The 24,014-nt window shown below is 41.0% G+C and overlaps 1 protein-coding gene across 3 annotated transcripts in view; it reads left to right on the plus strand.

Annotated features, from left to right (window-relative positions):
* The window catches only part of Bckdhb (branched chain keto acid dehydrogenase E1 subunit beta), a 190,916-nt gene that overhangs the window by 161,273 nt on the left and 5,629 nt on the right, over positions 1-24,014 (plus strand). For all 3 annotated transcript variants that reach the window (XM_085827787.1, XM_085827786.1, XM_085827788.1), the window contains one exon: positions 23,515-23,663. In XM_085827787.1, coding sequence (XP_085683913.1) covers positions 23,515-23,655 — 141 coding nt within the window. In that variant the 3' untranslated portion in view covers positions 23,656-23,663. The remainder of the gene's footprint in view (positions 1-23,514; positions 23,664-24,014) is intronic.

Here is a 24,014-nt window from a genome sequence, read left to right on the forward strand (position 1 = left end):
AGGCTTCACTTTCACCAGTGGCTTCTCAGTGCCTTTTCTTAGGGACTATGTAGTGTGTGGCCTTAGTTGCTTGCTATGTCCCTTTCATGCCTTCAAAGCCAGTAATAGTAGACTATTACATTACCAAGTTTTGCTGTAGGTTTGAGGTATAGCCTGGCCTCCTTGGACCACAACTGCATCAGTTTCTGTGTGCCAACTTTGAGAAAACACTTTCCTATTGCCTCGATGAAGCACAGTGAGGCTTTGCCTCAGTGGTGCTGAACCAGTCATAGCTTGTTCGTCAGCCCTAGCCTGGTGAGCATCCTGTTTCCTCAATGAAGCAGGGAAAGATAGTTTCACCTCAGCACACCCATTATAGGAAATGTCTAATGACCTCCCCAGATACAAATAATAACCTAAGCCATGAAATGCCTGTTTGCTGATTTTCTGTTGTTCTCTAACCCGTGTTACATCTCAGGACCCATGAACCCTTACACCTGATGTTCCATTAGGGAAAACAGCAGACAAGTCAGGTGTGCTGTCTCACTTTATGTGTACTGTAGCTCTTGGGTTAATGCCACCTGCTAGCTAAGGGTAGCTGGTATTCCCCTGGAGCTTGCTCCTATGTGGTGGGCAGAAGAGGCTCCAGATAAAGGAGAAGAGAAGGGTGATGTGCCATGTGCTGTACCCGCCTTTGAAGTGTGTACCCATGAGCAGAGGTGCTCCGCTCTGGATCTTCATGACATTCATTGTATATATGTACATGAGTCAGAAGCCAAGAGGACTGCCCCAGTTCTGAAAACTGCCATGATTTCTCCTCCCTCCCTCCCTCTCTCCCTCCCTCCCTCCCTCTCTCCCTCCCTTCCTCTCTCTTCTCTTTCTCTCTTTTTCTTTCTTTCTCTCCTTCCTTTCCTTTCCTTTCTTTTCTTTTCTCTTTCTTTTCTTCTTTCTTTCTTTCTTTCTTTCTTTCTTTCTTTCTTTCTTTCTTTCTTTCTCTCAAACAATAAATTACCATTCATGGACACTTGCCTGTGATGCCTTCTGAACTGAAGGGTGTTCATTGAGAAACTGGTACCTGCTCTGCCATCTTCAGCTGTGCACAGTTGTAATACACAGTTACAGGGACTTCTGTGAGGTTGCTTGTTGTGTTGTGTAAACAAAAGGCAGTTTTCTGGGCATATGTTTTTGCCTGGTGAGGACTTAATAATTGCAGAAAAGCTTGTGTCAAGAAGAATACATAGTTCTAATTTCTCTCTCCTCACTGTCCCACATCTGTGGAGAAAGCAAGTGACTGGCTCTAAACATGACCTGCTAGGCTATACCTGCTTTTTTCTTTATGTCCTGGATATCCTTTAATCGAACAAAATTAAAGTTCTTGGGTAATCCATTTAATGATTTATTTTGTTTTTTACAAAAATAGAAGTTTGCCAATAACTTGCATGGGTTAATTTCCTTTGAAATTTTAGCTCTGATGTACTGGCTATAGATTATGAAATGACTTGAAGTAGTTATGATCTTAGGTTCTGGAATTGGGCAGAAATGTTTTTATTGGTGTCTGCGCATGTGTGTTCACATGTGAATGCTTGTGGGAAACCAATGACTTTCTCTAGTGTCATTCCTTAGATACTAGCAGTCTATTTTGAGGGAGGGGGGACACAGGACCTCTGTGGCCTGCCACTACATCAGGCACGTTGTCCTGCCCCTTTTGGTTACATGTGAATGGCGTGACTTACATTGGTCTCCTGCCCCTCTTAGCTTCAGCGTTCTCTTCTTAAGATGGCGAAAGTGAAGGAAGGCCCCACTCCACAGCTCAGACACAGTAATAAAGTCTGCACTCCTACTGCACTTGTATGAGCTCAGTGGGTATTTGAGGGGATGTCACTTGTATGAGCTCAGTGGGTATTTGAGGGGATGTCACTTGTATGAGCTCAGTGGGTATTTGAGGGGATGATGTCACTTGCTTATTTGGGGTGATATTCCTAGTGCTGCTTTAGTTTCCCAAACCCACTTTCTTGGTTCATTTTGTCCAAGCAGCACCTTTCGGATCACTGTGTTGCTTAAGGACACAATACACGTTGGCTTTACCGCTTTAGAATTACCACTCTTCTAAAGCTGCGTGGAAAAGTGATAAAGTGGTTAATCCCTAGTGTTCACCACATGTAGGCTACCTCCCAGTACACATGAGTCTTGAAAGCCTGTGTGTGTGTTTGTGTATGTGTGTGTGCATGTGAGCCTCTGAAAATCCTTTACGGAACATTTCTTTATCAATGAGTAGGTTTATACTGTACAGCGTGGATGCCGTCCAGATTGTTCTGTAGTGGAGTGATGTTTGTGTCTTTTGCTTTGGGCAGGTTCTCTCAACTCTTCCCCTTCAGTGTTCCCCTGGCATCTGCCTTCTTATCCAATATTTCTTTTTCCTTAACATTCTCATGTCAGTCATAATCACCTTCTTATTTCTAGGACTGCTTTCTGCATACTGATTTATGTCTCATCTTCTTCCAGCCGTATGACATGGAACTTCATGAGAAAACAAGCCCCCATTGCCCCTCCCATTTCTGTTTGAGGTGCACACCCAGCTGAAAAGCTGACTACAGAGGTTCAGAGGTCATTTACGACCCACCGTGAAATTTTCGAACATCCTTTAAAATCCTATGCACCCCAGAGTATTTATTATATCAGTGCTTGCGTGAGGGGCCCCAGGATCTGTTTCCAAAGCTCCTAGGGCAGCTATAATGTGCAGCCAAGTATGAGAGCTGCTTTAGAGCAGGGCTGCAGAACCCCGGGTAGAATTGTGGGAGTGAGGCGGGCAGGCTGGGAAACGCAGACTACCTTTCTGACAGGGTTGAGTAGTGAGTCAGCGAGGGAGATGGCACCCATTGCTTGTGAAATGGTAATAGGAAACATAATGTATTTGTGCCAATAAGGATACACTAATGAGTGTATGTGTGTGTGTACATGTACACTCACACACAAACACACACACAGGCTTGCATGCACGCACACACACACACACAGAGATTCACATGCATGCACATACACACACACACTCACATGAATGCACACACATACGGGCTTACATGCGCATGCACACATACATACACACACAAATACAGAGGCTCACATGCACACACACATACAAACACACACACACACAGGCTTGCATGCATGCACACACATAGGTTCACATGAACGCACACACACACAAGCTCCTATATACACACACATACACAAACACACACACACAGGCTCACATGAATGCACACACAGGCTCACATGTACACACACATACACATATACACACACACAAATGCACACATGTCTGTGAGCCTGAGTACAGGTTTGCAAACATGTTTGAAGTGTGCAGAGGATCCTGGGTAACTTTGGTACTTTTTCTTTGCCTATTCTTCAGTTTTCACTTTTCCCTGCATTCCCACCCCAGTTTTTGTCCCCACCTTCTCCTGCCAATGATATATTATTCTTTCCCTTTCTAATTCAGTTAGATTTAAAAGAAAATAGCATCTACAATGGCCTTTAGAGTTTATTATCCCTCTCCATAATCTGTCCTCTACCCTGCAGTCCCATTTTACACTTGGATTGCACTATTCTAATCAACCCCCTTTCCCTTTATCATATTTATTTCCTCTTCCTTGGAAGACTCTCTACCCTCCTCCCTCCCACCCCCCACCACACACACACCCTGGTCCCTTGCTAGCTACCTAATGTCTATGGATATTCTTAGTGAAACACACATATCTAAAGCTTAAAAGCTAACAGCTACACAAAGAAAATATGCAAAGTCTGTCTTTCTGGGTCTGGGTTACCTCACTCAGGACGATTGTTTCTCACTCCACCCATTTATCTGAAAATTTCATAGTTTTATTTTTCTTAACAGCTGAATAATATTCCATTGTATAAACATACCACATTTTTATTCCTTATGTATGATTTGATGGATATCTAAGCTATGTCCAGTTTCTGGCTGTTATTAATAGAATAGTGATGAACGTGTGTGGGCAAGAATCTCTGCAGTAAGATGTAGAGTCATCTGGGTATATGCCCAAGAGTGCTATAGCTGCGTCCTGTGGTGGCGGCTTGACTTTGCAGTTATCTCAGGACCACCACACTCATTTCCGTCATGGCCTGTACCAGTTTGCACCTTCACCATCGATGAGTATGTGTTCCCCTTTCCGACTTCCTCCACAGCATGCACTATTATTTCTTTTATTGATCTTGGCCATTCTGCCTGGAATAAGAAGAAATCTCACAGTAGTCTTTCTATTTCCATTTCCCTGATGGAAATTTCCATTTCCCTGATGGCTCAGATTGACCTTTTCTCTGTCATTTGTATTTCATTGTTTTGAGAACTCTCAGGTTAGGTCTAGATCTCAGTTTTAAATTGTATTTTTTTATTCTCAGTTGGATTTGGGGGGAGGGGCAGTTCTTTGCGTATTCTCATTCTCAGCGCTAATCCTCTGTTGATGTATGATTGGTGAAGATGCTTTCCCATTCTGTCGGCTGCTGCTTGGCTGGAATGATGTTGTCCCCTTCTTACAGAAGAAGCCTGGCCACATGGCTTTATCAGTTCTGAGCCAGAGTTCTAGATTCATCCTGATTTGACCATGAAGGACCCGAGCCAGTGCTGAAGGGTGAAAATGCTGATGCTAAGTCACCTCAGGCCCATCCTTGGGTTGGGGGAAGTTTCAGCTTCCTTCAGAATCCCCGGGGGGGGGGGGGGGAGGTGCGGTGATTATGGTTTCTCTGTGGCCAACCAGCACTGCCCATTACATTACAGTAATGCACATTCAATATAAAGAGTTATTGGTACTTTTTAACAAGGGGAAGATTTGAAGAACATACAGGGAAAAAAAACCTGTGTTTGTTAGTATTAATCAGAGGCATTTCGAATGTTTTTTTAATCTAACATGCATACCAAATTTGACTTTACTGTATCAGAGATAGCACTGGGTGCTATGTCTTAAGAATCCATCTAGTGAACGTCATTGCTTTACAAGGTCCCAATTGCTGCAGCACCTGGCACCTTTGCTGCCAGACATATCTATTTTCTATGGCCAATTTATAGGAGAATTGAAGTTCCTATATTGAAAAACTTTAAAAAATATTATGTCTTGTTATTGTTTTTTATGTATGTGGGTGTTTTGCCCGAATGTATGTCTGTGCACCATTTGCATGCGTAGTGCCCATGTAGGCCAGAAGAGCACATCAGATTCCCTAGAACTGGAGTTAAAGACAGTTGTGAGCCACTCAGTTGGTATTGGGAATTGAACCTGGGGCATCTGGAGAACAGTCAAATGTTTTTAACCACAGAACCATCTCTACAGCCCTAAATAGAGTCTATAAGCTCTTTATCTCAATTGAGAAAGTCTATGAAGAATTTGAAAGGACTGTCAAAGCTGCCTGAAAAGTGGCATTAAGAGTTGAAATAAACAAGGCAGCTTGCGAGCTGTGTGACACAAAGCTCACGTCTTCCAGTTTGTGGTTGTGTCACATACAGTGGATTGACATGTAGAGTTCAACAGAAAGCCACTGTCTTTGTTTCTGCCCCATTTGGGATTAAATATTTAAGTAGAAACAGTATAAGCCTGGTTCTACTATGAGAGAAACATTAGACAAGTCCCACTGGGTGGCAACAGAATGAATAATCAGTGTGCCTCAGAACTGTCAATAGCATCAAAACGAGGAAACTAAGATGTGAGGACAGCCCCAGGCGTCCTAAAGAAGGGGAGGTGGAACACAGTGGCTGGTTAGACGGACCAAGGAGTGGAAGAAAGTGCTACAAGAGGATGTAAAACCTGGATGAAGGTTGGGCTTTAGTCAATGGTGAGGTGTAGACGTGGGCCCATTCATTGCAACAGATGCATCACGTTGGTTGACGCTGACATTAAAGCTGTGTTTTGTTTTGTTTCTTTCCACTGTGTGGACTATTAGAATTATAGTGTATACTTAAAACTATCCTAAGACAAAGGTTATTTAAGTGAATGAGATTCTACCAGAAGGCTACTAGAGCGGAGTCTTAATGTGTTAGCAAAGCAAGAACTCAAGCAGCTCTAGGGTTTTCCTTTGGGTAGTGAGAAAAGAACATCCTTTAGATTTGGCATTTAAAAAAAAAAAAAACTTAATTGTGGGTTTAGGACCCAGTTCATTTGTCTGTCCACCTGCTTCACCATGGGGTAAAGAAATAGACATATATTTTCAGTATCTACATTATACCAAGAAATCAATATCTACATTATACCAAGAAGCATTTGTAACATCAACTTTCTACCAAACATGTACTGTACACCGTTAAAATGAATACACCCAAGTTTTAGAAGCCTGTGGGGTAGGTTTACTGTTGTTACAAAAGAGGAAAACCAGAGATGGGGAAGGCTTCGTGTACCGTGTGGTCTTCTAGATGTCATTGACTGGACCTCCTGAAACCCAGCCCCCCCCCCGCCCCCTTCCCATTCTTTCTCCTTCAACAAAGGATTTTAAAAAAAAAAAAACTATGCATACATTTTAAAAGTCTGTAAAAGGTTTTGAAATAATTATAGGCATTTAGAAAGTTACACAAACATGGTAGGTATGGTCCCGAGTACTCCTACCACAATCTCGCTCAGTTGTATTATTTTACATAATTGTAGAACCTTATCAAAATTGGGGAACTGTCATTTGACATGGGTATAAAAGTATGAAATGTCATTTGACAGAATATAAAAGTGTAAACCATCATTTGACAGGCTATAAAAGTATGAGCTAGACCAGAGGCCTTACTCAGTTTTCACCCATTTGCTGAACATAGGTTTCTGTGTGTGCGCTTGTACACATGTAACATCATGCACTTTTATCCCAGATTTGAGTAGCTTTTGCTGTCACAAGATCCTATTTCAGCACAGGAAACCACTTTACTCTATACATACATATTTGGACCAGGCTCCCCAACCTGTTAGCATCTTCATTGAGTCTTTTCTCAATGTCTTCAGTTTTGTCTGTTTATGCTTGTGTGTATAGATGGAATCCTACGGCCCATTATTGAGGCTGTTCCTGCAGAGCTTACCCTCTGTGGACTCACCAGGGTTTGTCAATAGATTTCCTTACTGCCGATTAGCTTGTAATGCTGTGACTGCACTGTAGTCTTACTGTGGTTCACCCCATTGAAGGACATTTGCTGTTAGGAAAAGGCTGGCACGAACATTGGTGTACATATTATTTGTGTAAATAAAACTTTTCATTTCTCTGGGATAATTGCCCAAGAGTTGGACTGCAGAGTCATGGGAAGTGGATATTTAGTTGTGTAAGATAGTGCCGAAATGTATGTTTGCAAATGTTTCCATTCATATTCTCCCCTCCTCCATCTCTCTCTCTCTCTCTCTCTCTCTCTCTCTCTCTCTCTCTCTCTCTCTCTCTCTCTCTCTCTCACACACACACACACACACACACACACACACAAAACCAGATATACATCCACACATACTAATGTCTCACTGTGTAGAGAGCATCTTTTCATGTGACTGTTGGTCATCTGTATTTTCTCTGCTCCTAACATTTTTTTTCCACTTTCCAATTGTTTTTATGTATTTTTTTTCTTGTTTTTCAGCTAGGTTCCGAGAGTTTTGTAATGTAAGAACTTTGTTAGATTTGTGGCTTATAAATGTTTGCTTCTATGTGTTCTGTGCCTGCTTTTTACTAAATATATAACATCTTACACCTTCCCAGAGATTCTCACCTACCCACAAAAGGGGGGATTCTGCTTTAGCCCCCAGACCTTATATTTTCCTTCCTTTAACTATGGAAGTTTTTGTTAAACTTTATGGCCTTTTCTCGTAAAGAGAGACTGCTTTCTCCACTGTCTCTGTACTTTCTATACAGTTTCCCCAGGGTGTGCCTTTCCCTTCCCATTTAGTTATGGCACTAAGATTATTTTCCCAGTACACTCCTTTTTATTTGCATTGTGATCTGGGTGCAATAGAGACTTTACTCTCTAGTCATTCGTATTTCCTGCCCTCCTCCTTCCCCCACCCCTTCCTCCACCACTTTTATGTTGAAACCTTGAAAATCTGAATATAAGGTTTTGCCAGAAATTCAGGGCTGGAGTGCTTTCTGTCTCGCTCCCGCAGACTTTCCTTACCCGTATGGATGGGCTAAAGACTCTTACATCTCTGTTGTTCGCCCAGCCTGAGCCATGTGACGCTAAGTGAGAATTCAGACTTCTCTAGCAAGGCATTATTTATTGCTGCATGCCTGCCGGCTGCCAGACCTTAGGCACTGGTGTGTCTTCTGCTGATGAGACCCAGCACTAATTCGTATGAGGTGATGTTAGGGCATCTACAATTTCCTTCCCCGCAGTGTGAATACCTTTTCCATCCTGTTCGCCTTAGTGAGCCTACACTAGAGAGGACTGAGTGGGCGAGGGAAAACCATACCATTACTTACGTAGTTGTTTCTTGTTTCCCAATACAGTGATAGCCGTGCAGTCAAAGATGCTGTGATGCAGTTGTCAGTCTTCTGCACAAAGAAGCATATTTTCGCAACATGAATGGAAAGCTATTTGTAAATGACTTAAATGGCCTCAGAGATCAGTGCATAGCCAGAGACCAAATAATATAATTTCCAAACACCAGACTTTTCATAAATCAGAATTTGTAAATGCTGAAGAAAACAAGCATGCCCTAATGAACTTTGTGTAATTGGTCACATAGAAAATGTTCTGCGTCAGGCTTGCCTTCATTTTGTGATTACTTCATAATTTCCTTGAATTTTTTAGGTAGCAAGTAAGCTGAGGAGCTCAGTTCACAATTTGCTACATTGTAGCCAGCCTTGGCAGCTGGAAGGCTGAGGGGATCCATGAGAGAGCATGGATTTCCTCTGGCCACTCAGTAAAGCACTCGAATGTCAGTGTGTATGCATGGTAGAACCTTACTTCTTCCACAAGAACAGCAGGCGGCATTAAACATATGATCTCTGTGTGCGTTGCTAGGTTACTTGGTTTTTGAGTCCTTTTTCTTTACAATAGATAATCATTAAAAACTCAGCACCGAGGGAGAGAACATTGAGAAAGGAAAGCAGTAGTATGAACAAATGGGAGAGTAACATTGTCGTTAGGACACTGGCTACGGCAGTAAATATATATATCTTCCTGGCAGAGAAAGGATAGTCGAATGCTAGCCAAGAAACAATTCCACTTAGCTGCAGACCATAAGGTAGTATTTTTAATTGTAAGCTCCTCACTTTTGTTTTCTCGATTTTCTCAAGTAGACATTTTGGGGTTTCATTCTTATATTTCTAACCAAATGGAGCAATTGCCCCCAAATTACAAATGCATGCGATCTGTTCATTTCCACTGTGCCCCCTCACTTCCTCTTGTCATCGCTGTTGCCGTTTGAATTATCAGCAGGCCCATGATTCATCTCTGATGATACCTTTAGATTCCTCACGCAGGAGCCCTGAGAACAGCGTACAGCTCCATAGCCACTCGAATGGATTGTGTAAGATATAGATGTGTAAAATATGAAAACCACTTGTAGCTGTCTTCTGGTTGTGGCTGATCTGGTGGCCATCTGGTTGTCCCCCTTTTCCTTCTGCACCCCTCCTTTGGAATTTCCTTCCTTTTCCATGCTCCTTAGATGTTCCTGTACATACAGGGAGTGACACAGTGGGGTCTTACAGTGCAGGCTTGTTGTATATGAGTAATAATAATTGAAAAAAAAGATGTATTTTTTTTTAAAGTCAGTATCAAGTTACTGGACAGTGTCTTGGAGAAGGGCATTTATGCTGAATTTGGAAGGTGCACCATGTGACCATAGCAGGATAGAGGAAAGCAAGAAACAAAATTACATCAAAAGGGCTTTTAAGAAAGCAACGATTTGGTCCCTTTCTCTTCCCCTTCCCTTTCATTTCCCCTTGCTCCGTTCCCCCATATCTTCCCCCTCCTTTCCTCTTTCCCTTCCTTTCCCTATTCGAATTCCCTTCCTCTTCCTCTTCCTCTTCCTCTTTCTCTTCCCTTCCCTTCCTTTTCTCTTTCCTTACTTTCTTTGGAAGGTATGTGTTTGTACATCTGTTCTTGGCTTGGGGAAACTAGGAAAGTTACTCAGGAGGCAAGATTGCTGTTGCAACAGTGCAGCATCTATTCCATGAAGGAGAGGGTGTTTAGGCATTACTAAGGAGTGAAAATATCCCAGGCCTACTTTCTAAATTGTGTGTGTGTGTGTGTGTGTGTGTGTGTGTGTGTGTGTGTGTGTTTGTGGTAACTAAACCCTTTAATGTCTCAAGGTGAAGCAATTCTGGTTAATCTGAGTGTCACTAATACAAAGGCTTGTGAGATGGAGTAGGACATTCTGCACTGTTAGTTTTGCACACCTCAACTGAGCCAGCACCTAGACAACAACTCATAGCCAAGTCAGTAAAGACAAAACCAAACAAAAACCAAACACAACCTAAACACAGATATTTAACTCAAAATTCTGTATTACACCTCAGATCAAGAATGAGATGGCTCGAAACGACAACATATAGTTCAAATAACTATCGAAATATGTTCCCCTTTTGAGAAACTCCAAGAGCTGTCGGGAACATATGATGTCTCCTCTGACCAGCTTTAGTCCTGATACGCCCTTTGCTCTCTACTGGCCATTTTTCTCAGCCCAGGCCTACATGCTTAGCTACTCCTTATGTAACATCTGGAATAACTGAAGTCACAACTTTTGCCTTGTTTAGACACTGTAGCACCATGGCTAATCTCAGTATTTTTGCATTTATTAACAAAGCTATATTCTATGGTGGTGATTCAACCAGTGAACATGTTGTTTGCTTTGCACAAAACCAGGTAGATGTTGTCCCTAAAACTAGGTCATATTGTTACCACTACAGAAGGACAAGCATGTTTCTAGAGCACTGGTTCTTGTGTATCTTGGGGAAGGGTGGTTGCCATGGTGATCTCACAATCTCTGGAGGGAATTCTATCCTGTCCTTAAACAACCCAAAACCCACTGAGCTGGAGCGCCCCTCTGCAAAGGGTTTCCTTCCGCAGAAATTACTCCCATTACTGAAATAAAGTTTAATTTCTGCAGTGCTGGTTTGTCATAGCTTTGGTTAGTATTCTTAAGAACTGCAATTAAAAGCAATTAGTTTGTGTTGATGACTTTCTGTGACTTTCAAGAATGAGGTTAGCGAATGTACTCTCAAATGCACAGAATTCTCTGTGCTCTTACTCACATGAGCTGTTGAACTTAAGCAAAGCAGTCTAGCAAGATGCATTTCAGCATTTGAGATTTGGGGTTTTTCAGACCTTCAGTATGTGTTTCTCAAGATCAGGAAACCCTCCTGTCTGTACAAGGCCACTAGTGAAGCAAAGGACGGGCACTAATGTACAGAGAATTCTGTAGCAGTGCTATATGTGCACAGTCGGTAGTTCTGAACCAGCAATTGCTTGGCGGGCAGATTGATGTGCGAATACCGCATTTACCGCACCGGGACTACACATTTGCTCTGCAGCTGTGTTTAACGGTTATCAGTTTGGCGTACAGCATGATTATTTTGGAGGGAGAACACACACTTCAGACCCCTTTTGGCAGTGCCGAAGTAACTGAAGTACCTGCTGCTGAGATGAATCATATGAACTTAATTAGATTTGCTACGTAATTAGCCTTGGAGGAAACCTAGGGAAAATCCTTGTGGGTTGGTGATTCGTTATGTCAAAAGTAAGCTTGCTCCTTTTGGAGGCTGGGAATTGAAAATGATGAGATTTGAATGCATTGGAAACTCTGATTCATATACGCACACGTGTGCACATATATGCATTTAGGCATGTGTACACATGTCTATGTATGTGCAGACACAGAGAGAGACACAGACAGAAGCAGACATATGTGCTTTTAAAAGTGAAACTTTTCCAGGAGTGACTGGAATGTCTGCCCCAGACAGCTAGGATTTGTTTGCTCCGTGCAGCTCTGTCTGTACATGGCAAGGACCACTTGCTGAGACTTACATACGTGTTCAGCTCGCTTCCCACTACGAAGGGGAGCCCACAGCTCCTTAAGAAGGATCCAGTGTCAGCTGCGGGGGCTTTTCGCATCAGCATGGACTGGGGTTGGTGTCTATGCTCTGAAACAGGGACCCTGTGCTAGACTTAAGTTTACACTGAATTTGAGATTGTAATTTCTGTCTTGCTCTATTGCCTGTTGTTTTGATTGTTAAAAAAAAAAAGATGACTTAATTTAATTCTCAAAAACCATTAATTTAAATACTTTAGAGATATTATTCTCTAGTGGTAGAGTCCTAAAAAAAAAAAAAAGTCAGTTAAGTGTGGAGAACAACTATAAAATATTTACTGTGAGGAGATTAAATTTTATTCCCCAATTTAAAGCAAAACCAGGCTAAGACTTGCAAACTATTTAAAGTATTTTGCCAGCCTTTCAAAAAGTTGTAATATTTTAACCAAAAAACTTAGATAAATTCTTCGGGACTATCTCATAAATAAAAAAAAATAAATGAAAGGGGGCCAATTTCCTTTTCTTCTGAAGTGCGTTGTGATTTGAAACTCACTATAGAAACCATCCAACTTACGTCGATGGCTGCGAGCTGGAGACAAGTGCGATCTCACAGTCACGTACTTCCCACCAAAGCAAGCTGCTCAGAGTTAACTAGAAACAAATCCCTCCCGTGCACACCATACTCATCTCTTCAGAAAGCATCTTAAAAAAAAAAATCGTCGAGTCTGCACACCCACTTGCTGTGATTCTGATTAAAGAAGGCTGCCCAGTCCCCACTGTCCGAGCCTTCTTCCTCAGTACAGACTCCACTCTTTCTGCTGCTTGTGAGAGTTAAAAAAGGACAAAATTTCAGTTCGTCTTGAAAGAAACAAATGGCTCCTGTTCCCAGCTGCATCGATAGCACTAACTACAGAATCGCCTTGGTCCAGGCAAAGAGTCTTTGAGGACGAGAGACTCTAGTCTTTCATGATGCACCTGCGTCGAGTGAACCCCCCAGGTTTAGGTGGACAGCAATGTGTGTGTACCTGTGTGAGGTTGGCTCTCCCAGACTCACTGTCTCACTTGTCACCACCACAGAGATGTTAAAAGGATCAAGGCAGATTATATAGATAGTTAATGCTAATGCATTATCAAAAAGGAGTATCTGTTTAGTTTCTGTCTAGGCTAGGTTAGTACTTAGCAGCTTCTCTGTGTATACATGCTCCTTCCTGGAACTCATAGGCAAATGGGCAGCTTCATTCCCCACCCCCCCACCCCCGTCTTTCTCCATGTTGTTTTTCTGGCTATTCCTTGCATGTGTTGAGTATATGGGAAATTGAGGCCATATACGCCATTTACGCCATGACATAATGACCAGTATGTGGACCCCTGTGGCCTCTGGCTGGGGGTGGGGGTGGGGATGGTTCAGTACTTTCTGCTTTAGCCACAGATTCTTCATTGGAGGTACAGATTTAATATATGGAAATCAGTCCCTAGCAAGTAGGATTTAAAAGAATAAAATGGTGGTAAATCAATGTTCTGATCCATCTAAACAAACACGTGAATATTACCTTTTCTATCACTACTGTTTGTTGGCTCACCTCAGGCTCCTTGGTAAGGGTGCCTTTCGTCAGACCTTTCTACACTTAACTATATAAGTATTAAGAGCCAGATGTCAGCCGCCAGCCACCACTCTGATAAGTCTGTGGTTTTTATCCTCTTTGTTGGATGTTTATCTGCACTGAGCAGGCTGTACAGCTGTGCTAAGGCTGCGTGCAGAGCCGAAATGGTCTTATCAGCACCTATTTTCTCAATTACAGAAAAAGCCATGGATTTGAGCCATCCCCTGACTCCTGAAACACTAACAGGAAAATGTTTGCAAATTCGTAGACATTCCACGTGAAATGCGTTTTTGTAAGAAGTAACCAATTTTAAGGGCAGAAACATCACTAGAGAGAAAAATGTACTTTGGATTCTGCGTTTTATTTGAGTTAGATATGAGCAGACACTGCAACAACTAGATTTGTTTTCACAAACAGGCTACACATAGCCCGATACAGAAGTCCTGTGCATCTGATAAGGGTTTTTACCTGCCCCTTGCAGCCTCTGTCACACGTCCCTAACACAGACTTCATCTATTCAGTGACTAAACTTTATGAGTAGCAGCAGACAACAGCATCACATTTCTGACCAGATATCTGCCAAATGATTGATGCCAACCTGTAACATTTATTTCTGCCGGGCTTTATGGTTAACATTGACGTCATCTATCTAGTGGCCAGAGTCAAACTATTGCAGAACAACTCGGCCTAACGTAGTCACTAAAATCAAGCTTGAAAGGTTATGTTGCTATGGCACCCAGAATTAACTTGTTAGAAAAGTGTTTCATTTCATAAAACATTGACATTGTCTGTTGACATCATCCATATATTGTAAAGTGGTCATTCTTCCCTTTGCCTTGTGTGTGTGTGTGTGTTTAGCAAACTGTTTTAACATCTTTTAAACATAAACAACAACACATAAATTTAATATCAACACATAGATTTAACATGTTTAAAGAGAAGGAAAATATTTTTTTATAAACCATGATAGTTTTTCAATACTGATTTTTGAAATAACAAATATTTTAGCCACCTTTTTAAAAATCCAGTTTCTTGGTTTTGTTTTTGTTTTTTATTAGAAAGACGGGGGCAGTTCTAGAGGACTCCATCTGTTCTTTTTAGTTTCAGTTTATGGTTTTGTTTGATACTTAAGAACAGGTTACAAAAGTCGAAGAGTGCCGACCGCTCACTAACTCACTAGGTCAAAGCTGAAACAGTGCATCTCCCTGAGAGGAGACAAAGGTCGCCTTAGCTAGGATGATGCCTGACATCTGACATTTGAACATCTGGTGGTAGTAGACTGCGACCCCAAGAATTTTATGGAAAAACGTGCAGAAACACGGCTTTTTGCAGTCACCTGAAGTTTCTTTTCAGGAGGATTTTAATTTGTCAGTGACAAGCACACAGGAAATCCTACCTTATCGAGAACAGAGCTGTTTGCTCCCAAGGGGACCCCCGAGCTGTTGCCGGCTTATGTTTATCATTATGTGTCCACATCTTAAGGAAATTTCTCCTTCCCGTGCCGCCGCTGCTGCCTCGGTCCGTGCTCTTTTCTATAGGAAGAATTTGAACTGTAAAATTTGAGAAGCTTTGGCGTCTGTGGAAATTTGAGATCCTTGCCTTCCCCCACTTTCCTGCATATAACATATTTAAACAAAAGCATTGCGTCCCAGTGTGTTCTACATGTCAAATTGCACATACTTTATCTCTAAGGAGTCTCAACCTTGGACTGCAAAATTATGAAGCCCAAAAGCCCCTTCAGAGTCCAGTTGTCATCAGTAAATGTGCTGCAGGGAGATTTAACAAGGAAATTAATTTTAAGTCATTTTTATTACTCTACCATTTATTGAAAATGGTGGGCATCGTAGTTCATAGTTCACGAATACGGGGACAAGTCTGAAGTAGGACAAAATCTTTGCTGGTTTTACCTGGGAAACCAAAGAGGTATTGATGTAATGCTAGGTTTTATGTTTCTGATGCCTAATTTAGAATTCATGAAAATTAAAATCAACTAATATTTTAAAATTTATGGGTCCTTAGATCATCACAGTATAGTGCCATGTTTTTAAAAATATACTTTTAGATATGTTATAAATGAACAAATGGGTTATCCTTATTTTCTTTTCATCAGCTGTTATTATAAAATAGCAAAATTTAGAAAACTAGCTTAGGAAAACAGGAATCTAATCTCTAACTTATAACAATTTTGGGTGAGTATGAGGCATTGATTTAATACTAAATTTTGGTTTTAAAATTTGTGCTACTTCGGTTTCTACAGGCAATATGTCAAGAGTTGTTGAGATTTTCATATTAAGATGTTAATATTGTGGCATGTTGTGACTCTGAACCATGAAATTTTCTTTCTTTCTTTTCTTTCTTTCTTTCTTTCTTTCTTTCTTTCTTTCTTTCTTTCTTTCTTTCTTTCTTTCTTTCTTCCTTCCTTCCTTCCTTCCTTCCTTCCTTCCTTCCTTCCTTTCTTTCTTTCTTTCTATGTGGTTTTTTTTTTTTTTTTTTTTTTTTTGCCTATTTAATATCATCTCCAACTGGGTGTTAGGTAGCTTGGCTGTATCCAGGGAAACCCAGAGATACCGGAAATGGTGTTTGTTTCCAACTTCAGAAAATAACTCTATTTTAAAAATAGAGTTGGAATTTAAGTAAATATGTATATATACTCAGAGTTTGAATTAAAAAAAAAAAACTCCACTAATTGGGGATTCAGTTCATTCTTTAAGTAGCTCAAAGAAATGTTAAAAATTTTCGTATCAACTTGCCAGGGATTTGCATCAGGGATAAAACGTGGAGTCTCAACAGCAGGCACTGAAGATGTGTCTGAGAAGTTGTATAATAGAGACTTTACATTTGAATTTAGTTAAGACTGTGATTTTACACTTTGAGATTTACTGAGAAAGTTTGGCCTAAGAGTAATAATTTTCAGCTTTTTTTTTTTTTTTTTATAAATCTGGGTAAAATTATATCATTCCTACACGGCCCTGCTTCGTTATTTTGGTGTTAGTTGTCTGCCCCCCATGTACCTGGTATTGAGACAATGAAGTAGACATGTAGGTTTGGAGGGTATCCTGTTGACTTAGGGGCTTGGGTGGGAACTCTGACTACTGAAGGATGATTTACATATCTAATCCCATGGAAAACTGGCACATAATAATATACATGCAGTCCAAGCTCTGTTTTAAAAGCGTGCTACATAGTGTTTAAAGCATTAGCTTAAGTGAACATAACTGCATACATTGGTGAAGTTGTATTTATTTAGTTCAGTAATTTGCAGTTGCTGGCACATGACCCTCTGCAGGTCTCCATGACTCATGTGCTGAGAAAGTGTGATTCAAGATATCCGAGTCACTCTTTCTCATTTGCAGAAACTCATGTTTTGACTGTGGGCAAGTTTTCATGGCAGATTTAAAACAAATATTCTGTGATAATATTTGGAAGCAGGGTGATGTCTAACCTTACATAAGTGGGATTAATATAAAGTTCATGGACTTTCAAGCTATCTGCTCCATGTCATTTTGGAAAACTAGTTTAGTCTTTCTTGTATTTTTAGTATTTAACTCTTGTGCTTCCAGTTATGACCTCTGAACAACTATCTCTATATGGAAGGAAATCTGTTGTTTTGCTTATCAGTAAATTAATGACAACTACATTATATTAGGATATAAGTATAAATGCTAGGACACTAACAAATCGCATCACACTGTTTCAGAATATATTCTCCTTGAAATAGATGGTAACTCATGGATCTGTCTGCCTTATTCACTGCTCCTGACTCTACTCCCGTCTTCGTATACGATACCATCTGCAGTCCAAATCATTACAGTGGCATAGGTACCATGGAAGGGCTGTCAGTACTGGACTGTTTTGTTAGCAAAGCCAATTAGAATGAAATCTGTCTTTCACCTTGGAATTAGGTTGTGGATTTTTCTCCTGGTTAGAACACAAAAGCCTGATTTATTAGATATTATAATGGACACGTGTCTATTTGACTTACAAGGTCTTCCTATTTTTTCTGTTTTCCTCAAATACCATTGAGTACCCAGAAAGATTAGTTAATAATTAATTGTTTAGCATTTTTTTTCTAGTCAGCACCAGCATGCCAGGAATAAAAAAGCATAGGAAAGACTTATGGCTTTCTACTCAAACTTTGAACTTGACCTCACAGCTTTTCAGCTCGTGGTAGTGTGGAGTCTTGCACAGTGGACTGCATCCAAATTTCTGTCACTAGAAGAACTGACTACACATTATTCTCAAATTCCTCTTAGAAAGAAACATGAGCCGGGGATGTCCTTGAAGTAAAGAATAAAATTAAAAACAAACAAACAAACAAACAAACCCCAAATGGTTGTTTTAAAGGCATACCGAATGGTATTGTATGGTCTTCTTGAACAGTTTTCCAAGCATACCACCCTGGTGGCATCCTCTAACCTGGGGGACTCTGCTCAAGATCTTCTGTGTGTTGAAACGTCACTTTTCCATGGGCTCACCATGTGGGAAAGACATTCTTTTGATATGCTAGATATTTTAACCATTTCTTGAGGTCTTGATTTACCTGTCTCTCTATATTTTTGTTTGTCAGTAGCTCCAGGGCCTAGCCCAGGACCTGTGTTCCCCACCAGGGGGCAACACCGGACTCTGACTTGCCTTATGGACTGAGTGCAGCCTGCTCAGTGGTCCTGCATTGCCTCCTCCATCCTCCTTCATGGAGCGGCTAATGTATGTGGGGTGATTTCCTATGTGTTTTAAGGCTTTGTAAGGAGCTGCTGGGCTGCGTGCTATTATGGATGCCGTAACTCAGGTTTGACAGTTTGCATAGCTAAATCTTTCTTTAATGAGTTGGCCTGCTGTTTCAAATACCGGCTTTGCTGTAGATAAGTGACTCCTTTAACTTTTAAACTCTCCAGAGGAAAACAAAGACCCTGTGATTTTTTTAAACTTTCTGATGTGTCAGGCATGAGAACCAGTAACTTATCATATGTTGCTATGTGTCTAAAGAGGTAACTAGACAAACGCTACAGCACGGTAGAAAACGACATAATTGAAATCACGATTTCAATTTTGTTGTTGTATATGGAGACTCGGAGAGATTAAATTGTACTAGGGTAAAGATTCTCTTCAGATACAATTCCAGATTCCATGCTGTGCCAATTATATTATGCAACCTTACATAAAAAAAACAACATAAAGATTTAGTGGGGGCTACTGGAGCCACAGTGTTCTGGAATGGTGCGCTAATCTTTTTGGTGATAGAGACATACTCTCACACTGAGGCAGGGGGATTATTGCTGTTGAACTTAATTTTTTAATAGGGTAAAATGATGATATGCATTTCTAAGGTCTTGAGGGATTCCATGAAAGCTCTAACATGCAATTATACATATATATTAGTGTCAGTATATTTTACTCTCTTGACTATTTCCTATTTCTGTGACAAAATATCTGAATCTTGTTAATTTATAGAGAATAGATAAAGTGGCACTTGTTTCTGGAGGCTACATTCGATCTCTTTTTCTAAAGCCACTGCTGCTCTCACAGGGGCCGTGATGGGCATCTTCATGGCAGGGGTCGTGATGGGCATCTTCATGGCCTCATCTAGTCCTAGTCTGCTTCCCAAGCCTCCGTGTCCACGAACCTCTGACCTAGGAACTAAGAAAGTTCTCAATATGTGTCCTCTAAGGGACACATGCAATTGAAGTTACATCTAGTGATACAGAGACTTAAATGCAGGATAGCTAAAGTCTCAGTAATGTTTCATTTATCTTTAACTGTCAGGGGTCCGATTCCATGCATTTATAATTATTTTTCTTTTCACTGCATAAAGAAAAAAATGTCTGTCTCTTCTAATCACACGGCCTTTGCTTTCCAAAAGCATAACAAGGAAATTAAAGTGAATTTTATATTATAAAAATCAGGCAGATGAAGCTGTATTTTGCCTGCATCCGTGGTTTTAGTGATTTGGAATTATTATATTCTGCTTGCCTCCCTTGCTGGCCGTGGTGCACAGAGCAGTCAGATGGCTACTACTGAACAACTGGAACTGTGCTTGCACAGATCTCATAGCATAGCTCGGAGGCTCCTGGTCCCGGGACATCTATCTCTGCCCTTGTGTGTTACCTTCATGCACAGTCTGCTTTCATCTTCCTTCACGTGTTACATGGCCTCTTCACTTCTTAGGATGTGGAAGAGGTTTCCAGGCCTGCTCCTAACCCCCTGCACTGCTCAGTGCTCTTTTATAAAACTGTGATAACCCAGGCTGCCTTCCATGTCATCTTTTATATAAACATTCCTAATTCACTTTTTCTCTTAATTACTATTGCTGTTCTCAATATTAATACATAATGGAGCTGCAGGGTAGTTCAGAGGGTGAAGGCACTTGCCATACAAACCAGATGGCTTTTTGAGTTCAACTCCCAGAACCCATGATGGGTAGAGAAGGCTCACTCCCAAAAGTTGTTCTCAGAACTCTAGGTGCACTCTGAGAACGCCCCTCCTCCCCCGCCTTTCTCTTCCCCACTCCCTACCATACCATACACTTCTAATAAAAATTTAAAAGCAATAAGTCTGAGTTTGAGCAAGAGACTGAGTCCACAGGGACACTTGGGTCTTCCTTGCCCGTGCACATCAGTTTTTGACCTCAGACAATTGTCACAGTCTGTCTCTGAAATAAAAATGAGATAAAACACATAATTCATTGAGCACAGAATCTGGCACTATGTGAGTATTATTAACGTATTTTAGGGGGGGGACCTCACAGTTGCAAAAGCACTTTCAGAAGCAAATGCATGTGCATTTTGGAGTTTCACAAGGGCTTTCTGGAGGGACTGTGACTTACCATGTGCAGTCAGTCTGCGGCTGTCCCCGGTAAGGACATCAGGGTTCATGTTCATCCTTTTCTCTGGACCCAAGGGTCTGCAGGAAAGCCTCTCTTGACTCCCGTGCGGGTTGTTTGTGGAACCCAGTGATGCTGTGGTCATGCTGAATCACATTGGAGCTGGGTGCAGCCAGTCTGCGCACCCAACTCTCTGTGGAGAAGGACACTGGCTAGACTCTTCACTAGACACTACATAAAACCTTCTATACAGCTCTGTAGACTAGACTATTATTTAATTCCTCGTTCTATGCACTTGCTATTTCTGAACTAAGTGTCAGCAAATGTAATTTTTAAATATGTATGTGCTTAAGCTGGGTATGTGTCTCATACTTGTAATCTCAGCACTTGGGGGGTTGGGGAGGTGGGAGCTGAAGTAGTAGAACTGCCAAGAGTTCAAAATTAGTCTGGTCTATATAGTGAGTGCAAGGCTGCCCAGTGAGACCCTGTCTCAAACAAAACAAAACAAAATCCAAAATAAGTAAAATAAAGCAAAACATATGATTGTACTTAAGCAGCCAAAAGAACAGACAAATATACTTAGTTTAGATTGTCCTGACAGTTCAGCACACATAGTGTTATCTGTCATGCAGTTATAATGGAGAAAGATGTTTTGAAGGATTAATTTCATGTATTAGTTGGTACCTCTGAAAATGAGATTCAGGCACTTCTTTTCCAAAGTCTGTATGTGAGTGTGAGCATGCATATGTCCATCTGTCTATCTGCTGATATGTGTATATGGCTTCCTGATGGTTGAACAAGACTGTGCTACTATTCAGGTGGAGTTCAAAAGACTGTAGTGGTGTGGATAATTCGCATATAAACCGTTTCTTTGAGCACAGCCTGCTTGGTTGATCCAGATGTCTGATTTCCAATTGCTTTACAATATGTTTCACTTGATGTCCGTGGAAGAAATAATGAATGGTTCTTGGTTAATGTCTTTAGTTTAGCAAAAAGTTAGAATTTCAAATCAGATCACCTCTCTGGTGTGTGTGTGCTAATTACATTGAAAGCTCCATCCACGGTCTTCTGTCCACTGCCCTTGAACTCTCACCCTGATTTGTAGAAGACATTTTTGTGCACATAATCTTTTAATTCTATTCTATTTAATTTTCAGTCTTGGCTTCTGAGGGGAGAAAAGGCTACACACAAAACCATCCATTTCGGTAACCTAAAATGAGGGCTTTTACTCAGACAAAACTTGATTCTTTAATCTTTTTTTTTTCCATTGTTACTTGATGACAGAATCAGTGTTGTCTCATAAAGCTTGAAATAAATCTTAAAAAGTATATACTGAAACCCTTGCCCTTTTTGCTGTTCCTAACCTCAGAGGGTGATGCCATTTCTAGTTCAAGTGTGTCTGGGTGGTAGATGTCTTTTTCTCTGCTGGTACAGACATGTAGATGGCCTCTGGGAAAAAGCAAAGCTCACATCCTTGAGTGAGGAGCAGAGCTGTTTGACAGTGATCAAGTCGGCTGTTGTCTACAATAAAGAGACGGAGGATAATGAGGTGGATTGGCTTTCCAAGTCAGTGGTTACAAGGGTAAAATCAAAGTCACTTAGTGAAATGGTTTGTCTTCATTTTCTGTACATTGCTGTGTCCACAGCTAATTTGCTTACAAAGAAAGTGGTATTCAAGGAAGATGGGAAGACAGCCGGAGTCCTCTAACATACAACTGAGTTTATCCCAGATTGACAATTTAAATCTTTCTGAAATTTCCTGTTGCTTTGAAGACAGTGGAAGACCCTCCACCCTGTCTGTCATCCAGTTTGGTTGTTAGAGGGGGAACTTGTACATGACTCTGTACACTTGTATCGTGAAGTTCTGTGGTTGTCCGTAGAGATTTCTGTTGCTGGGAAGTGTAACACTGGTTTGGTTTGATTCTGTAAGTCATTGTGATTAATGGGGCCAAGGAGAGGCCCATCCATGTCCATTTGGCTTTCTGAAGTTTACTTATCTGACCAGCATGGCTTTTCTGTTCCTATTACATTTGTACTGTTGAAAATAGTTTGCCCTATGGAGACAGACTGAATAATGTATCATGATCTCTTAATATAAAATAATCATTCAGTGATAATTTCGAAAGACTGGGGCATATAAGAATATTTATACTTCACCTAATCCTTGGGAAGCAAGACAGTATGGAAGTAGTTGAATTTCAATCCAAGGGTTTTGTTTCCGATAGTAGCCAATAGTAAAAAATTAATGCTATTTTCTTCAGAGTCATTTTGTTATATCTTCAATCAGTTTATCTTTAACATTTTATTCATAATTTGAAAATCTTATGTAACAGTTTTCCCTAAAAAATATGTTGTGCACTGTTTTACCAAAGTTTTGATTTTATGTTTTTGAACTAGCTGCTTCCTCTTATGGAGCTTATGGTCTACCCGGGAGACAAAGAGTCTGGCTCTTCTGCCTTGGGCCGTGCTCAGCTCATAAACATGGCGCTCAGGGCAGAAGCTCTGTCTGGTATCTGTCTGTGCCATTGAGAAATGACAGTGAGAAGAGGTAACCTCATCTCAGATATTAACCTGAGAGGGCAGCATAGACCAGACAGGCAGTGGACTAGGGATATGGTAGCCACGAGCCTGCAGCATCTTCAGAAGCCTGGTTATGAGTGTCATGACCACAGTCCAATTCCTGACACAGGGCTGAAACACAATGGATTCCCAGGCGTGAATTTAGGAGAGCAGTGCATTCGTCTTATAAATTTAGATAAAGATGCAGGAAACAAGAGAGTGCACACATCGTCACTAATGTCCAGCTGGAGGGTTAAGTGCCGTGAGCATTTGCTGTGCTGTCTTGCTTGGCATTTCTACTTACAGAAGTGTGGTTGATATGATCCTTCATTTGATGCCGGTAAGAGACAGAGGTGGCCATAGAGGCACCAGCATATATTCTAAAGGCTTTCAGGGAAAGTTGGGATCATACCAACATGCCACTCATACCTGCTTTTAAATAACAGTACACCCAGACACTTTGATATCCGTAGATGTAATTGTGGCTTAAATATTTGAGTTATTTTATGTGGAAATGTTTTATTTCTGTGAATGAAAACATGTTAAAGTCACCCATCTTGATCCTTCCCTGTAGGAAGAATGTTTCTTGAACCTAGAGGCTCCAATATCTCGAGTATGTGGCTATGATACCCCATTTCCTCACATCTTTGAGCCCTTTTATATCCCAGACAAGTGGAAGTGCTACGATGCCCTTCGCAAGATGATCAACTATTGACGACAGAGGTAGGTATTACCCAGGTGTTGATACCCACAGGTGCCCTCTGCACTCAGGATCAACAGTGCCACCATCCAGTGCCTTATGTTCTGGGAAACAGTAACTTTCAGAGCAAAGTGTTTCCTTCATAAAACTATTCAAACTTCTACCAGCATATTTATATTCGGTAAAAATGTGTCCACGATATTAAGATTTATAGATTCAGTGTGCTAGCATTAAACAATCAAATACATTTTCTCCCACCCCTGTCCCCACCCCTGTCCCCGCTTCGTTTCCATGCATTGTCCTGGCTGTTTTAAATTGCTTGGGTAGAAGCATAATTTCCGTTGCTCGAAAGGGGTTTCTCACACATCATTGAC

This window comes from Mus caroli, unplaced genomic scaffold, assembly GCF_978045245.1.
Source record: "Mus caroli unplaced genomic scaffold, Mus_caroli_1 scaffold_11, whole genome shotgun sequence".
NCBI lineage: Eukaryota > Metazoa > Chordata > Mammalia > Rodentia > Muridae > Mus > Mus caroli.